Genomic DNA, 16,985 nt, shown 5'->3' with positions numbered 1-16,985 from the left:
AAGCATCTGAGTATCCTGAAAAAGTATCAAACTTGATTGAGTGGCCACCTTCCTTAAACTCTCGAACTTTCTTGCTTTCATCTTCGAGAAAGTCATACAAGTTAGCTTTGTAAAAATTCTTCTTGTTCGTATGAAAGTTTCCGTCATAGGAATCTGAGCTGTCTGTAGACGAGTCCTCAGTAGAACTGTCAATCTTTGGGCGAGATGTAGCCTTCTTTGCCTTTTTCTTGCCCTTTCCGAAGCTTTGTTTCTTGCTTCGCTTTTTACCTTTTCTGTCTTCTTCGCTCGAATCTGAAGAGCTAGAAGAACTGTCAGATGAAGAAGAAGAAGAAAAGGAAGAACTCGGTACTCCTTCAAATCGAACACGCTTCTTCGGTTTCTTTGCCTTGTCAAAAGTCGACTAACGACCCAAATATCCCAGGAAGTCGGTGCTTTTCTTTTGCTTTTTGCCGTGCTTTTTGTCTTTCTTTTGCGCGTCAAAAAGCTGAGCAATCCGTGCATCAACCACCTCTTCTAATTCCTTCTCTGAATATTTCTTGTGAGCAGAAGGTTTCTTGAGAGTGGGTGTAGTGGTTTTCTGCCACTGCTCGTGCACTTCTTGAAAAGAAGTCTCGCTCATATATTTTGCAAATTTTGGGTTCTTCACAAAATTGAGCATCATCTTCGTTGCATCGCTGATCAATTGGCGACGCTCCATCTCTCACCGCTCCGCTTGAGTAGGCCGAGGTGGGCCATACTCTCTGCCGAAATCTTCGTTGTGATCCCTGCCCGCATCTCTAGATGCAGAGGGAGTCGACCGATCCTTGCGTGAAGCCATAGGTGCCACGGAAAAAAAAAATGGGGATCGGATTTCTCGTAGAAGAGAAATCGGCCGTGCTCTCATACCACTGTAACAGACTTAGACACTCCAAGTCAAGAATCAACCGTGACAGCACCAAATAACCACTTCAAAACAATTCACAGATCACAATAGATTTGCACTGGCCCGGCGGAGTTCCATGCCTAGAGATATTGGCCCCAAAGACTGGCACCCCTTTCAGTATTTCTTTTTATATTAATCAATTCAAAGTACAAGAGAGTGGGTCGAGAATCACTCTCAGACTCTGCGTCCAGATGCTCTAAGAAGTGAGGCCCTCACCACTAATTTAAAGGTTACAAGGGATGCCCAAAAGCAGAGCCCCAAAAGCTTCAAATCAAAAGCAATTGCTCTCTCTCTCTCACAGAGAGTAAAAACTTGAAAGCAAAAGCATTCTCTCTCTCTTTCTCATTGCGTAGAGAAAAAGCAAAATTTGCGTCGCTCATCTTTTTTTTTTTTTTAATTTAGCCTCCGCGATTTCCGGAAATTAGGGTTTCTGGCAGAAATTAGGGTTTGCAGGAATTTTAGGGTTTCTGCTGTCCATAGCCACGTCATCACCTTGTGACAAGCGACCAGTAGCAGCAAGCGCACAGGAGCTGAAGCCAAAAGCCCAGGGGCAAGAGCAGAACGTGCAGGGGCTGAGGGAGACCACGCACAGGGCTAGGGGCTTCCACGCGCAGGAGCTGAAGGCGACGATGCGCAGGGGCTCACTCTCTCGCACACACCTCACACACACACTTTTTTTTTTTTGGAAAATCGATTTGATTAATTTACTAGTGGGAAACCTCAAAGCAAGGAAAACCCACTAAAGGGTCATATACAAGGGGAAGAGCACAGAACTACTCAGCTGTAGAGAGTAGCTAAAAACATTCATATGAAAGTTGATGCATCTCTGAGGTGATATCACCAACTTCCAAAGCAAACCATAAAGATTGCCTAAGAGAAAGCTTGAAGAGAGGGAATGGATCTGCATGACTACGATGGAAAATGTAAGCATTACGCTGACTCCACAAGGTCCAATAAGCCTAGTATCTGACCCACATAAAGAAGACCACAAAACGCACGGCGAAGGAAGTCTCTAGTAATGCAGCAATCCCACAGCAAGTGATAAATGTCCTCTTCTGCAGTTAAGCAGCGAACGCAAGAAGAAGGACGAATATGACGCGCCCTAAGAAAAGTACCGACAGGAAGCACTCCAAGCCGCCTCACACACACACACACGCGCGCGCGCGCCATGAATGCTACTCTCACTAATCCTCCCTAGCTCCATCAAAGCGGGAGTCCATGACTAGCTAGACAGACGCAATGATCACTTGCGTCTTTGACCTTGATGCAAAAACCCGAACTTTAAAACCTGTCACAGCCCTTGCCATGCACGCACTCATTTCTAGGCCGTATTCATGCACTTGGCTTGGTACAACAACACCAGATAGCCCTAATGAAGCTTAGGTTTTTGGAGGTGACAGCTTTGCCAAGCTTTGCAGAGCGAAGTTGCTTGGACTCCAAAGCCTGAGTTGACAACACCCGAGTCTCCTCGGGGATGATCAAGTGAACAAATTGAGACAGCTGCAACTTCTCGGTAATTCTATTTGTACTCCCCAGCGGAGAACCAAACTTGAACTCAAAAGGGACCATACCAAACACAAGCTGAAAGGGAGTCTGTTGGGTAGTGCAGGCCCAAGTGCCAAGTGGTCAGGCAGAGATCGCAAGCTTTTCTAAGCAAAGCAATAAGCACCTTATTTGTACGTTCTACCTGCTCATTTACCCTCGTTGAGGGAGCACAATTGTGCAGTGAAATATCTCGTACCCAGTGAGCAGAATAGACGTCAATTCATTAACAAAGTGACTCCCTTGGTCACTAATGATCTCAAGAGAACACCGAGACCTGCAAAAGATATTTTTTAATAAAGTAGTGTTGCTACAGTAGCAACAGTACAGTCTGTGGTGGCAGAGACCTATAAAGGTTGATGCCATAGTCGGTGCAACTAGAATGTATCTCTTATCCATGGTTGTACTGCTGGACTGATAGGGCCAACAGAGTCCAAGCCCCATCTCTCAAAAGGTAACTGGGAGGGGTCTGTTGGCTTGACAATCGGGCTTGGGAGCACATCTTTGACATACACCACACTTTTACATGGGCAATGGTATCACAAATTATGTAGAGCTATCAAAGACCAGTCCGTAGAATCCTCTCAGAATGAAGTGGCCAGGGTAGTGATCACCTGTAGAGTTGCCCACCTAACAAGGTAAATCGCTTGGCAAAAGCAATTTCCTTTTATTGCCGAGGACAGGCATTTGCCAGTAGCGAGCAAGTGTAAGATATCCCATACCATTCTGGCAATATATCAACCCCCAAAAGGGAGCTTCCAGCAAGATCATTTTCTATACTTGTAGCAAATCACCTGAGCCCATCCTAGAGAAATGATCAACCAACACATGGTGCTTATCAGGGCATAGGAAAACAACAAATCAAATTCTTTGAAGAGAAGCAGCCAGCACCAAACCCAATTAACGACTTGAGGTATGTTGAAAAGGTAGTGGAGGGCATGACGAAAAGGTAGTGGAGGGCATGACGATCAAGAATCACAGTAGTGTACCCCCAAAAGAAACTTGCAAAACTTTTGAAGTGCATAAACTATAGTTAGACCTCTCTCTGTAGTGCTATGATTTCTCTCAGCTTTGGTTAAGAGCCCCGATTGGGTAGTAGACCAGGCAATCTAAATTGTACTTTGTGCTAGGCTAGGACAGCTCTTCAATAGCCGTCAAGCTAGCGTAAGTATGAACATGGAAGGTGACAAATCAATCTAGAGCAACCAAAATAGTAGCTTTAGTGAGCCGATTCTTAAGGTAGGTGATGGCTTGAGCTTCAAGCATGATGTGATAAAACTTGTCATCAGATCTCGTGATGAATATCTGTGACTTGAGTTACATTTTCCAATACTGAAAACAGATGATGCAATGTCAATCATGTTCTAAGAACCACAGCAGTCTTCATTGTTTAGAAACCCATACAGGTAACAAAAACATTCAGAGTTCAGACTTGCATTTTGCTAAGTTGAACAACCAAACTGGATAAGAATGAAAAGAGGTGGATGCAATAAAGCGATGTTTCAAAAAAAAAACATGGAGCTGATTCTATACCAAATCTGCAGTTAGAATGCTCCATATGGACAACATATCTTGTATGTTAATAGACTTGCGACAAACTGGACATTTCATCTCAGCTTCCTCCAGCAATTTCATACAGCTGCAAGCACATGTTTCCATCAAAAGTGGGTCCAAAGAAGAAACGACATTTTGCACAGGTTTGGCAATATATTCTAGTCGAAACTGTATTCAAGGTTCTTAGCAAAAAAAAGTTCAATTGTTTTGGGAAAATACCACAGGCCTTAAAGGTGTAATTTTGTCATTTGACAGTAAAAAAGTCAAATCGTAATTTAAGCTGAACAGTGCAATAATGGAAATTAGACCTTTGATAGTTCGTTTGAGAATAAAAATATGAAATTAATTTAAGTGTGACCTTGCAATGACATCCTTCTCTTCTTCTGGCCTGGAAATCAGAAGCACATCTGACTTGTCCAAATTTTTTCTCTGCAACATCCATCGCCACCATCTTATAAAGCATTCACTGCGAGTATCGAAGCGCTCTTATGTAAAGAAAACCATTGCCTACCAAACATGAAGGTTTTTTTTAGCATGCAGTCTTTGCTTGAACAAGAAATAATTTTGACCTGTGAAAGCAATGGAAGCAAGATAATAGCTTCATGAAAGGCCTCAAGTTTGAAACCTCATTCTCCATGACCAACGGTTCCATACAGAAACAACAATTCCCATCAGGTTGATTCATCTCTGTAAGCCTATCCAGTGCTTTCTATTTTCCACCAAATTCAAGTTATTAATCTCTCTCTCTCTCTCTCTCTCTCTCTCTCTCTCTCTCTCTCTCTCTCTCTCTCTCTCTCTCTCTCTCTCTCTCTCTCTCTCTCTCTCTCTCTCTCTCTACACTCGCGCGTAACCTGCAGCCCGCGCATCGCGTAACCTGCAGCACACCCCCCCTCCTTACAAGAGTAACCTGCAGCCCCCTCCCCATCGAATAATCTGCAGGCAGTGTGCAACCCACAGCGCGCCCCCCCACTGCCCAGCAATCCCCCCCCCCCCCCCCCCCCCCCCCGCAGGTACAGGTTTTTGAGGAAACAGAGTTTGAAAACGGTTTTTTTTTAGCCCTGCAGAAAAACAGACATTGCAAGCAGAATTTACAGAAAATTCAAAAATTCAAAAATTTGGAAATTGCAGAATTGGCAGTTGCATAAAGCGCAAGGTAGGATCAAAACGTACGTACGGATCCGGTCCGTACCGTATGGACGTACTGTACGATCCGTACGGTACAGATTGATCCATACAAGGCATTTTTTAAAAAATTCTTTTTGGAAGATGAGCATGGCTGAGGGTTTTTGATGCATTTTTGCTGACTTACGGGCGACCAAACCGGTTCTCCTTTGAGCTATAATATGCCTGTTCAATCATCAATGTTGTCTAAACTTTGAAGTCTCTTGCAGTAGTTACACAGTATGTGGTTATCTTGTAAAACATGTCTATAAATGTCTCTAAAAGTTGTTGCCCTCTCTTGTTTTTTATCAGAGATGTTCTCGAAAGTTTGGTAAATTGAGTTTTTTTTACAAGAGTACGTATTTTTACGCACATAAAAGATTTTCCTGTACGGAACAACGTACAGTACGTACATATACGCCACATACAATCCGCTTGGTACCACCTTGAGAAAGCGGGACTTTGTCTTGACTTGCACAAATTGCAAGAACTGCAAATATATGCCGTGTATGCTTAAAGTGGGAGAACATGTATGCATAATGTGGTGCGTGTAGTGTGGTCTCCTACTACCGTCGCAAATTTCCCTCTCGTTTTTTACGACAACCAAGCATGAGGAAACAGAATGATAAGCTCGACCCCTTAGAGGATGCAGTTCAAAAGTGCACAGAAGAAATGACCAAAACCATTAACAAGGTAAACAGCAACTTATTGGGCACAATAAAAATGCTCGACGAACGCATGTTAGCCCAAGAAAGCAAGATAACTACATTGGGAGATCGTGTGACAGCCCAAGACGAAGAGATTGCATCACTCAAGAGGAAGCTTGTTGAGGCATGATCACGAAATACACTTGAAGAAGGAGAATTGCAATCTTCAGTAATAGAAGAGCTCAACACGATCAAAGAGCAAGTGCGAGCCATCAAAGAGGGGGAAGAGCAACACAAAGAAATGACGACCTCTTGGGTGGAAGTTATTACAAAGACTCAATAGAAGGCAGATGAAACCGAGAAATGGATTGAGGTTGCCAAGAAAGGGAAAAGCAAGGAAACAACAACGTCCACACCCACCATAATTAACCTGACACTAGAAGAGGAGCAAAGAAGGCGTGTGCGCTCTCTGCATGTGAGAATTTGCGGCCTTAAAGACAAAGATAATGTGGACGAAGAGGTAAAAGAACTCATGGCTTTGAAAGGGATTCATGAGCCGATGCACTCAAGAGCTTGGAGAGTGAGCAACAAGAAAAATGGGAGCAAGGGGGAAACCTCGAAAGAAAGGACACTCATTCTTCGTTTTTCCTCCATGGAAGCGAAATGGGACTTTTTGAAGAAGAGACCAACTCTTAAGAAAACGGGCATCTTTCTCGGGGATGATCTTACCCTCTCACAGATCGCTCATATGCAGGAGGTAATGCCAGAGATAAGAGCGGCAAGGGAAAAAGGTAAGATTGCTTTTTACCGAGATAGAAGAGTGGTGATATTGGAGCCACGCTCCGCATGACGGTGTGAGACCTATGGGACCACACTCAAAGTTGCTACCTGGAATTGTAATGGATCGATGCGTCTTTGATGTGGGTGCTTTTGAGGAAAGTTTTAGTAGGAGAGACATCATCTTCTACTCTGAGACACATCAGGCGGCATTCAAGCCCTTGGGCAGACTATGCCTCACATTATTGGATATAGATGGGAGACCGCCTGTAGACAGGAGACACGATCAGAGCACAAAGGGCGGGGCTCCGGAGGGTGGCAGTGTTATTCAGGGAGGAGTTGTAGCCATTGATACATATAGCTCGCAGGGATGAGCAAGCTAGGTACATGTGGGTGAGATTGAGAGCAAAGACAGACAGATATCTTTACATTGCTATTTGCTACTTTCCCCCGAGTACGTCAGTGTAAGCACCACCCAAAGGACAGTCCCCCTTTTCTATTTTGGATGATGACATCTGGGAGTTCTCTAGAGATGGTTACATCATCATTCTAGGGGCCTTCAATTCTAGGACTGCCCATCATCAGACAGTTTTCTATGATACTTTAGAGGAGATGCTAAGAGAGCTCGATGTTGTAGAGACGGGCCTATCTAGACTATCACAGGATGGGGAACATACTGAGTATGGACGACACTTGATAGACATAAGGACTGCACATGGATTGGTCATCTTGAACTGACACAGACATTACATGATGCAGCAGCAGAGGCATAACCACACACCCAGCCTGAGCAGAGATGTCGTTCTGGGAGCATGCCCCAGAACAGCTGGTATGATGAGGAATGAAGTGAGACTAGAGCTAGACTTTAGAGGGAGGTGCTTTTGGGGGACATCACTCACAGACAGTCACAGATTGACTTCTGGCGCCTTGTGCGACGGAAGAAGAGGGCATTTTTGGCTCGCCTAGAGCAGGACCTATACCAGCTATTCTTGAGTCAGGACTCAGGTGAGGCATGCCGGCTCTTTCATGAGCCCCCCCCCCCCCCATGCCATTACCTCTACAGAGGCATGGGGCCAGTACGCGTCATCTCTGTACACAGTTCGAGGACAGCCGCCCCTTCTCAACCCTCCCGATCCATGCCTCCACACATGTGCTTTTTTCATCGCTAGGATGGTGAGGAAGGCCATTGACAGGATGAGGATTGGGAGAGCATATGATCATGATGGCTTAGTGGCTGAGCACTTCATGCATGCCAGAGATCTACTAGCAGAGCTTCTAGCAGTTATGTTTAATCGTGCCATTGTGAGGGCTTGCCTGATACTTGGAGCCTATCTACTATTGTACCTATCTTCAAGTGAGGAGACCCTATGGAGCCTACGAATTATCGCACTATCATGATCGGACACACATTGGCACGGTTGTACGCATCCATTCTTAAGCAGCAGCTAAGCAGATGGGCAGAGAGAGAGAGGATACGCGCAACCAGGCAGGCAGGGTTCAAGAGAGGTTTTTCTACCCTTGACCATATCTTGACACTCAGAGCCATCATTGAGGAGGGCAGATGACATGGGAGACGGATCTATTGTAGCTTTGTGGACTTCCGCAAAGCATTTGACACAATACCCAGAGCTAGATTGATGCGCAGATTACAGGAGATGGGAGTACCCACAGAGCTCATTTGGGGGGTCATGGCAGTATACAGGTCAGTAGTGGGGCATGTACGCACCCCAAAGGGCCTATCTACAGCAGTTCACTCCACTATTGGGGTGAAGCAGGGTTGCCCGCTATCTCCTACTCTATTTGGTATGTATGTGGATGAGGTTTCTGACTACATTGAGAGAGATGGTGATAGAGGTGCACAGCTGGCAGGGACATGGATTCCACTATTGTTATATGCTGATGATATTGTGTTGATCTCTGACTCTACGGAGGGGATGCAACGTCACTTGGATGCTTTGCATAGGTTCACCCATGAAAGTGGTTTGTCTGTCGACCTTGGTAAAACCAAGGTCATGGTATTTAATACCACCCCACAGTGGATCAGGAGGTCAGCGCCCGCATTCACATACGGCCAGGAGATAGTGGAGTATACAGATGCTTACACTTAACTTGGAGTGGTTTTCAGTGGACCAGCATTTTCATTGAGGAGAGCAGCAGAGACTAGACTGACCAGATCCCATGCAACATGGGGTAGATTGGAGAGGATGTATTCACATGTTCAGTTTCAGGAGCCTCGGACGAAGCTCTGGCTCTTTGACACTTTGGTGGCTTCTGCATTCCTCTATGGAGCTGAGATTTGGGGACCTTCATTGGACCATCACGGGAGGACAGGTTGCATTGATGGATGGGGGGACATGGAGAAGCCACTAGTCTCTATGATCTCGCAGCCAACGCTTCAGTACCACGTGCCATTATCCGGGCAGAGCTAGCTGCCCCCCCACTAGTGGTGGAGGTGCTCACCAGATCTGTCTCCTTCATACACCACATGTCGGAACATCCCAGAGACAGATATGCCCGCCTTGCACTTGAGTCCTCTCGACAATTAGCCATGTAGGGAGATACAGCATGCTGGTATGGGGAGATAACATCATGGTTTCAGGCGCATGGGTTCAGCATAGACAGATTGCCCCCCTTCCAGTACTCATTGGATGCACCCTCTCTGACTCTTACACAGTCCGAGATCACCAGGCTCATCCGTCACGACCTGAAGCTAGACACCAGGAGGACATGGATATAGCCAGCACAGGAGTTGGGCACGAAGATGGCTTTCTACAGAGAGCATCTTCTCCAACTTACGGAGGACGGTTTTGTGACGAGGTCCAGATACATGGACACCCACTTCTCTCATGGGATACAATGTGCTATTGACCAGATACGCACATCTTCACGCCAGCTCCGGATCGAGACGACTGGGAGATACAGTGGAGTATCGGCAAAGGCCAGGACATGCCTCCTTTGTGACATGGAGCCTGAGACAGAGTTGCACTACACATGCCACTGCCCCGTCTACTACGAGATATGTTGCCGCTTCCATTGCTTGTTCAGAGAGGGCTTCGAACCACTCTCCAGAGTCATACGGTACGAGGATCAGAGATGCGTGGGTCTGTTTTTGCTCGAGCTGCGTAGACTGAGAGAGCCTAATGAGGGGAGAGGCTAGCCAGTCTCAAAGACGGATCACAGACTTCTTTAGAGCAAACACTGGACACCCGGAGGAGCTACTACCACAGGAGAGCTCGTCGCCTCACACCAGAGGCACACTGATCGACCGAGCGACCGAGCTAGGGAGATTTAGACGCCCACGACTACGGAGGACTACACAACATCGATGGAGGCTGCATCACAGGATTCGGATCACTTTGGCCCGACATGCACGACGCCTGGTCAAGCTATTGACCATGGAGGAGATTGATGAGATCCGCCAGCGACCGATACTGGATCTTTTGTGATTTAGCTATCCCACCTAGCTGCTTAGCTCACACCTAGCAGTTTAGAATTCCATAGTATTTTATTTTGTCATTTTTGTTACTCTGACTTTGTATCACATACACCACATTGTAACCCACATTGTAACTTTCTGGGCTCATAGGTCACTTTCGCCTTTTGAAGACGTTAATATAACATTTCATTTCATTTTCATCTCTCTCTCTCTCTCTCTCTCTCTCTCTCTCTCTCTCTCTCTCTCTCTCTCTCTCTCTCTCTCTCTCTCTCTCTCTCTCTCTCTCGCGACATAATACACAGACATCTCCAAGCACATGCACGCAGGAGTGAGAGGGGCCGATCATTGACCCGGCTTTACCTAGCTGCTTTACAAATCCCAAATCGCCTCTCCACTTGAGCTGCTTGGCAGTCCAGCTAGGATCTCTCTCACATCACACACACACACACACCTCTCTCTCTCTCTCTCTCTTTTTTTTTTTTTTTTTTGGAAAAATCAGGGCTGTATATTACTGAGTACAATATAATCCCTAGCGGATGCCAAAATAGCCTGTCACGTGGGGTGTACAAGCTGAATGTAAGGGTGAGAGCCACTATAGTGACAACTCGACTAGTACAATCTCATGGTGGTCTGTGTGATGATTGGAGGAGAAACCACTGAGGGGGGGCATAATGCCATGTAATCTGGCCACCTGTAAGTGTGAAAAAGAGTGGAGCTCGGACCCAACGCCGAAGGAAGGCAAATCGTCGAGCCTCGGCTGCTTTAGATGTACCTGAGGAAGAATCCCACAGCCAAATCAGGGTGTGAATGATGTCAAGCCAAATGGCAGTAAGGGTATCCTGAAGGAGCTGCGGAGCCGCACTGAGAATGTGAAGACAACGAGCTCTCCAAATATTCCATAGTGTAATGCTAGTGATGACTGAAAAGACTTCATCACGTGTCTGCGGATCCCCCTGCCATGCGATCTGTAGTAACATAGCCAAAGTCCCTCGCCGATAACCAGTCGAGGTAAGCATAAGAGCTGGATCTGTGTCTGAGCCCTCGTACAAAAGATGCGGTCCAGGCATCGACATCAACCATGAGACAGAGCCCCAAGTGAGAAATCCATGCTGAACACCGGCTCTGCTAAGTAAAAAGCAAACAGGTAGCCACACTATATGAGAAGAGGAGCATAACCAAAGACAATGTGCAGGTGACTCATGTAGTCGCGAAGGACATCGAGTGCATAACGGATCATGACCTATAGTAGCTATCCAAGTCCCAACTGGAAGTCCTGCATGTGCAATCATCCACATGAAAAAAGAAATACGACGAGCCGCATGTAAATCCCAGATGGCTGACCAAAACTGTTGTAGATAGGCATGGGAGAGACCTGAATGTAACCAGAAACGCATACGAGTGGGCTGCTCTGGGTGTTGTCTCATCAATGCTAATCTTCCAATTCTGACAGTGTACTCAAAAAATGATACATGTGCACCGGTGGGGTTAGAGTGAGGCCAATGCCACTCTCCTGGGTCCCAATAAAGCTGAGATAGCGCACGACCCTCCCACACCCAAAGCCTCCAAAGTGCAGCATCAGCGGAAGCGAAACGGGGGTCCACACAACGACGCTTCCCGCGGGAGCCAAGTACTCATATAGCCTCCCATCGAGCGCCGGGGTGGACAAGGTGCGGAGAGGTGATATCATATGTCAATCTAGCATGCATCCCCTGAGAGTAGTCAGTATCAACTGTGAACAGCATGGTGTCTAAACGAACTAATAAGAGAGTGCTCTGAGCGAAGAGGCCTTCCCAACCACAATGTGGAGGCATCTGAACCGTGCCTCGCATGACTGCGTCCCAGTGTGTAGGAATGGCGGAGTCAATCTCAAGCAGTCTGTTTGTTACCCCGCGACCAATGTCATAATGCTCTGCCACAAAATCTGCATCCAGCATACGTGTCTCATGAAACAACCGCATAGAGGCAGCAGGGCCAGTGTCCCAAGCAGCCCGATCAATGTGAGTCCTCTCTCCAAGCTGACGGGGTGGATTAACTGAAGAATCAAGAACTGCATCATTCCAAATGAGAGGCTGGCGCTCAATCTCCTCACGGCATGAGGGAGGTGAGCATATGATAGCGCGTCGCATGGATACCCAAATCTGAAGAAGCGATCGGATGAAGGGTGAGAGAGTGCTGGAGCACAAGGGGGCATCCGTAAAGAGAAAACGATACCCTGTTTGTCAAGTATGGCCATCTCTAGTGCCGAGGCGTGGAATCGCTGTGGAAAGAGCGGCCTGAAGAAGCATCTTCCAAGGTTCTTGGCCGGGAAAAAAACCCCGAACAATAAGCTTGGTAAGAAGGGCGCGGCTCTATAATTCTGGATCAATAATGCCAAGGCCGCCCGCTGACCTAGGACGAATAATCGTGGACCAGCGAACTCGAGCACGAGTATCAGTAGTCCCATCTGTGCCACTCCATAAAAAGTTCCGCACGAGTCTGCGAAGCTGAGCTATCACACCAGAATGTAGCATCCAACAGGAGGCCGTATACCATACTGTAGCCAGAATGACCTGGTTGGCGACCAATGCACGGCCAGCCAACGACAGATGACGTGAAGACCAATGACATAGCTTCCTGCGAATAGACTGTAGTACGGGTGCAAACCGCTGCTGTGAGGAAACGTCAAATCCAACCTGAAAGCCCAGATATCTGCATGTCTGACCCCATGTGAAACCATCAGTTGCCCCCCAAGTAGGTATGTCATCACTGCCAACCAGTAACCCATAGGATTTATGCCACTTAATGCGTGCACCACTGGCAATGCAAAAAACCTCCAGGGCCTCCCGCATGGCGTCAAGAGCGGCTAGCAAATAGCGCAACATCAACATAGTGTCATCAGCAAACTCCTGATCGATAAGGTCCGGAGCTGAAGGTACTGGCATGGTCAAGCCACGAAATGCATGACTCTGAGCACGAAGAAAGTCGGACATAGTGTCTCCTACAAACAGATACAGATATGTTGCTAAAGGACATCCCTGACGGACAGATCGAGAGAGCTCAAAACTGCGATTGACAGGACCACCAATAGTAATACCATTGTTGGCAGTCCTGAAGAGAGCGGAAACGCCTGAGATCCATCTCGAAGGGAAACCCATCCTGGCTAATGATCCTTCGAGAAACTCCCACTCAACACGATCGTATGCTTTCTCGAAGTCAAGGATGAAAAAAGCGAGAGGTTCAGAAGATGATCTTGCCCACTCTACTTCCTCATAAAAAGTGAAGATATTATCCAGTATGCATCGATCCATGACAAAGCCTGTCTGAGAAGTATGAATAATATCTGGTAAGAACAGCCGCAAGCGATGGCTGATCAGTAACGCTAATATCTTATAGACCGAAGGGAGTAGGGTAATAGGTCTCCACTGGCGGAGCTGAGTGGTGTCACCTCCTTTCGGAATAAGAGATATGAGACCTGAACAAAGATCCGGATGCATATATCCTGATGCAAAGATATCCTGACAACCGCGAAGCAGTGGTATTTGCAATACATCCCAATAAGTCAAAAGAAAGCTCTAGTGAGGCCATCCTCTCCTGGACACAAAGATGGATCTAGACTCTCGATAGCAGCATAAAGCTCTGCAAGTGTGAATGGAGCCAACAAGATCTCTGCCATAGTGTCTGTACAACGACGTCGGGTGTGATGCCAGATCTGCTCACGGGCAAGCAAAACCTCAGTAGTGCATACATCAGCAGTGAACAATGCCTCAAAATAATCTGCAGACATATCAAGAATAACATCAGGATGCATATGAAGTGTTCCCTGAGCATCGCACAAAGTTCGAAGGGTGGTGCCAAGAGGGCGCTCTTTATGCGCAGCGAAGAAGTCCTTATTCATTCGATCAGCTTTAGCTATCCAATGAGATACTGAAGCATGATGAGTGAACTCAGACCTAGCCTCCTGTACGCGACGAATTTCCTCTGTGAGCTCTGTCTGTCTAGCAACGAGATGAGCATCCCGAGGCCACTCCTCAAGCAAGCTCTGTGTGGAACCAAGAGGAATGTGGAGGTCAGACTCGCGTACTCTCAACTGATGATGAATAGTAGCAGTCTGATCACGGCAGTAAATACTAGACTGAGTAATGCAATGGGCAAGGAACTCTCCAGGGGGACCACAATAAGAAGCACCCGTGGACCACAAGTCACGAATCTGCTGCTGTAAAACTGCATTGGTGAGAACACTGTCAGGGATGCGGCAGCCTCGTCTCTGTGAAGAGAATCTAGTGAAAGAGAGAAACAATGAGATGGGTAAATGATCTGAGAGGCTGGTCCCTCGCCAAATAGTAGTAAATCCGCCTAGAGCTGCTGCCCAAGGGCCAATGTAAAAACGATCAAGTCGCTCTAATAATCTTCCCTGCTGTCTCTGAAACCCCCACGAGTAATGAAGTGTAGCAGGGTGGTGACCAAAAGAGGGTATGTGCCAGGCGTCAACACCTTGAATAGCTAGAAGAAATCAATCCCAAGCTGGCTGCTCATCGGGAGAAATGGATGATAGAACTGGAGGAGTGGTCGATCGCCAGTCAGAGTCGCTCTCAACGTTGTTGAAGTCGCCTCCAACAACCCAAGAGTCTACAGCAGGTAGAGTAGCAACCACGGAGGACCAAAAAGTAGCTCTCTCCCGAGGAGTAGTGGGTGCATAGACTGACATAAAACCAATGATAGAGTCCCGAATCCGAATAGAAACATAGACTGCTCTGCCAGCGACAAGGGTGCCATGCTGCTGAACTGATGCCAAGTAACGTGGCCCTACTGAAATGCATACACCGCAACTCTGTCCATGAATGCCCAGAGCAGGCTCGCAAAAAGTGTGAGCGCCCGAGGGCATGAGATTACCAAAGGGAGTGGCAATCTTATGCTCCTGTACTAGTAATATATCCACAGTGCCGACTACATGAGCGTGTAAATCTCTGCGAAGTAAAAGCTTACGTGAACCTCTTACCCGAGAAGTCTGTAAACCATTAGCATTCCAAGAAACTACATGTAAATCCATAGTCTGCATGAAAGAATTGGTAAAGCATCTGACTAACTGCGCATCTTCTTGGAGGCAGCTGGGCATCCAAGGGGTGAGCTTCGGGCGGGAGGAAAGCAACCCGCAAGCCCTCTCTAAAATATGGTGTCTCATTGCACCAACTGCGGACCTCAGCTTGTTTACATTGCATTACCGATGCTGCAGCTTTGACACCCCAAATGCGCATAGACATAGGAAGCACCACATCTGAGGATACATGAATGATCATAGGCAATGAATAGCAAGCATAAACATCACTCCACTCCATAGCACCAATACATGAAGGGAAGTGTGGAGACAATACATCCGGAGCGGACGTAGACAACCATAAATGAAGCTGAGCCATAGTTTGTGCATGCACAAAATGCAGAACCTGATCCTCTGACCATTCCTGAGCTGCATGGAATGGAAGGAAAAAGGAATGGGTAGGCTAAGAGCGACTACCTACTAAGGAGGGAACACAACCTGGCTTGTGATGCATAAGGTAGAGCTGCACCCGCAACGGTCCTTCTGAGTCACCGCACATTTCAGCCTGATGAGTGCCCCAAGAAAGAGGGCAAGAGCTGAGAAAACTGCGTGGGACGTAAGTATGGGCGGCTGAGGGAGGGGATGGACCAGAAGGTGGAGGGGGGGGAGTAAGGGCGAGAGGGAGAGGAGGAAAAGGGAGAGGTAGTAGCGGTGAATGATCCATCTGCATGGGAATAGGGACCTCGGGAAGAGGGGAAGGAGCGGGTAGGGGAATGGCAAGCGAAGGAGGAGCCGGTAGCAGAGGTAAGTGATCCTGGGCTGAAGAAGAAGAATGGCGAGGAGAAGCAGGGGGTAAGGGAGTGGCGGAAACTTGAGAGGGAGCAGGAGAGTTAACACTGGGGGCTACATGCGGTGTGGGTTGCTGACGAGGACGGAAGGAATGATTACGACCCACTGTCTGCCATGCAGTCTCAGTAGGAGCTGAAGCAGAGGGAGGAACATGGAGGGTGGAAGCTCTGGGAGCACCTGTAGGCTGCTGAGGTGCTCGAGTAGTAGTAGGAGGAACCGGCTGTGGACGCTGACCACGTGGCTGAGCATGAGTGCCACGAGCCGGCTGTTGTTGTCGCCGATGGCGTGGCTGAGTGGGGCAATCTCGTGCCAAGTGTCCCATCTCGTGACAATGTAAGCACTGTCCTGGGCGGTCAGTGACTACCATTCGGCAAGAGTAGTCTCGATCACGCACAGCCACAGTAACTGTATCTGGTAATGAAGTATCCCCAAACACCAGGACCTGAATGCGGGGTGGACCAGATGAGAAGATGCAGGATCCTGGAACTACTGTGCCAAAATGAGCAGCAATCATCTGAAGGAGGTGCTCATCAATAAAATGGAGAGGCATGTCCGGGAAGGAGAGCGTCAGAGGGAATCTGGGAATAAGGTGTCGACTGTCAAACTCCTCGGTAGTAAACTCTGGATACCACCTCGTCAAGTATATCATCCTGCGATCAGAGAGTATCGGAGAGCGAGCCAGGAGAGCTGAGGCAGTGGCGGGATCTGAAAGACGTACCATGAAGATGCCTCTGCCAAGGAATGTAAGCTCCGAGACCCTTCCCTGAGTAGTGCCCAATGCAGTCTGACACCAATCACGTATAGAAGATCAAGGTGGACACTGTCCAATCATCCGTCCAACCAAGGCATGCTGTGCCAAGTGTTGTATTTTGGAGTCAATGCGTGTCAACAGGTCGCTAGTATAGTCCACGCGACAGGCAAGTGGTGATGGAGCGCCGTGTGTAGCACTCAAGACCGGCAAAGCCGCCATGAAGAATGGGCTAGACTGGCAAACGGGAAAAGCAAGACCCGAAACGAAGGTTGTACTCTTTCTCTTTCTCTCTCTTCTCTCTTTCTCTCTTTCTCTTGCAGGTGGTAGGAAGAAGC

At 47.5% G+C, this 16,985-nt stretch overlaps 1 protein-coding gene across 2 annotated transcripts in view; it reads right to left on the bottom strand.

Moving 5' to 3' along the window:
* LOC147453507 (RWD domain-containing protein) overlaps positions 1–16,985 on the bottom strand; it is a 127,826-nt gene that overhangs the window by 15,165 nt on the left and 95,676 nt on the right. For both annotated transcript variants that reach the window (XM_086515690.1, XM_086515688.1), the window contains 3 exons: positions 4,588–4,727; positions 4,377–4,484; positions 3,998–4,103 (listed from right to left, as the gene is read on the bottom strand). In XM_086515690.1, coding sequence (XP_086371816.1) covers positions 3,998–4,103; positions 4,377–4,484; positions 4,588–4,727 — 354 coding nt within the window. The remainder of the gene's footprint in view (positions 1–3,997; positions 4,104–4,376; positions 4,485–4,587; positions 4,728–16,985) is intronic.

The sequence above is a fragment of the Adiantum capillus-veneris genome, chromosome 7 (assembly GCF_014529385.1).
Source record: "Adiantum capillus-veneris isolate H3 chromosome 7, ASM1452938v2, whole genome shotgun sequence".
NCBI lineage: Eukaryota > Viridiplantae > Streptophyta > Polypodiopsida > Polypodiales > Pteridaceae > Adiantum > Adiantum capillus-veneris.
Note: the sequence above shows the minus strand (reverse complement) of the source record. Positions and strands in the feature narration are given on the sequence as shown.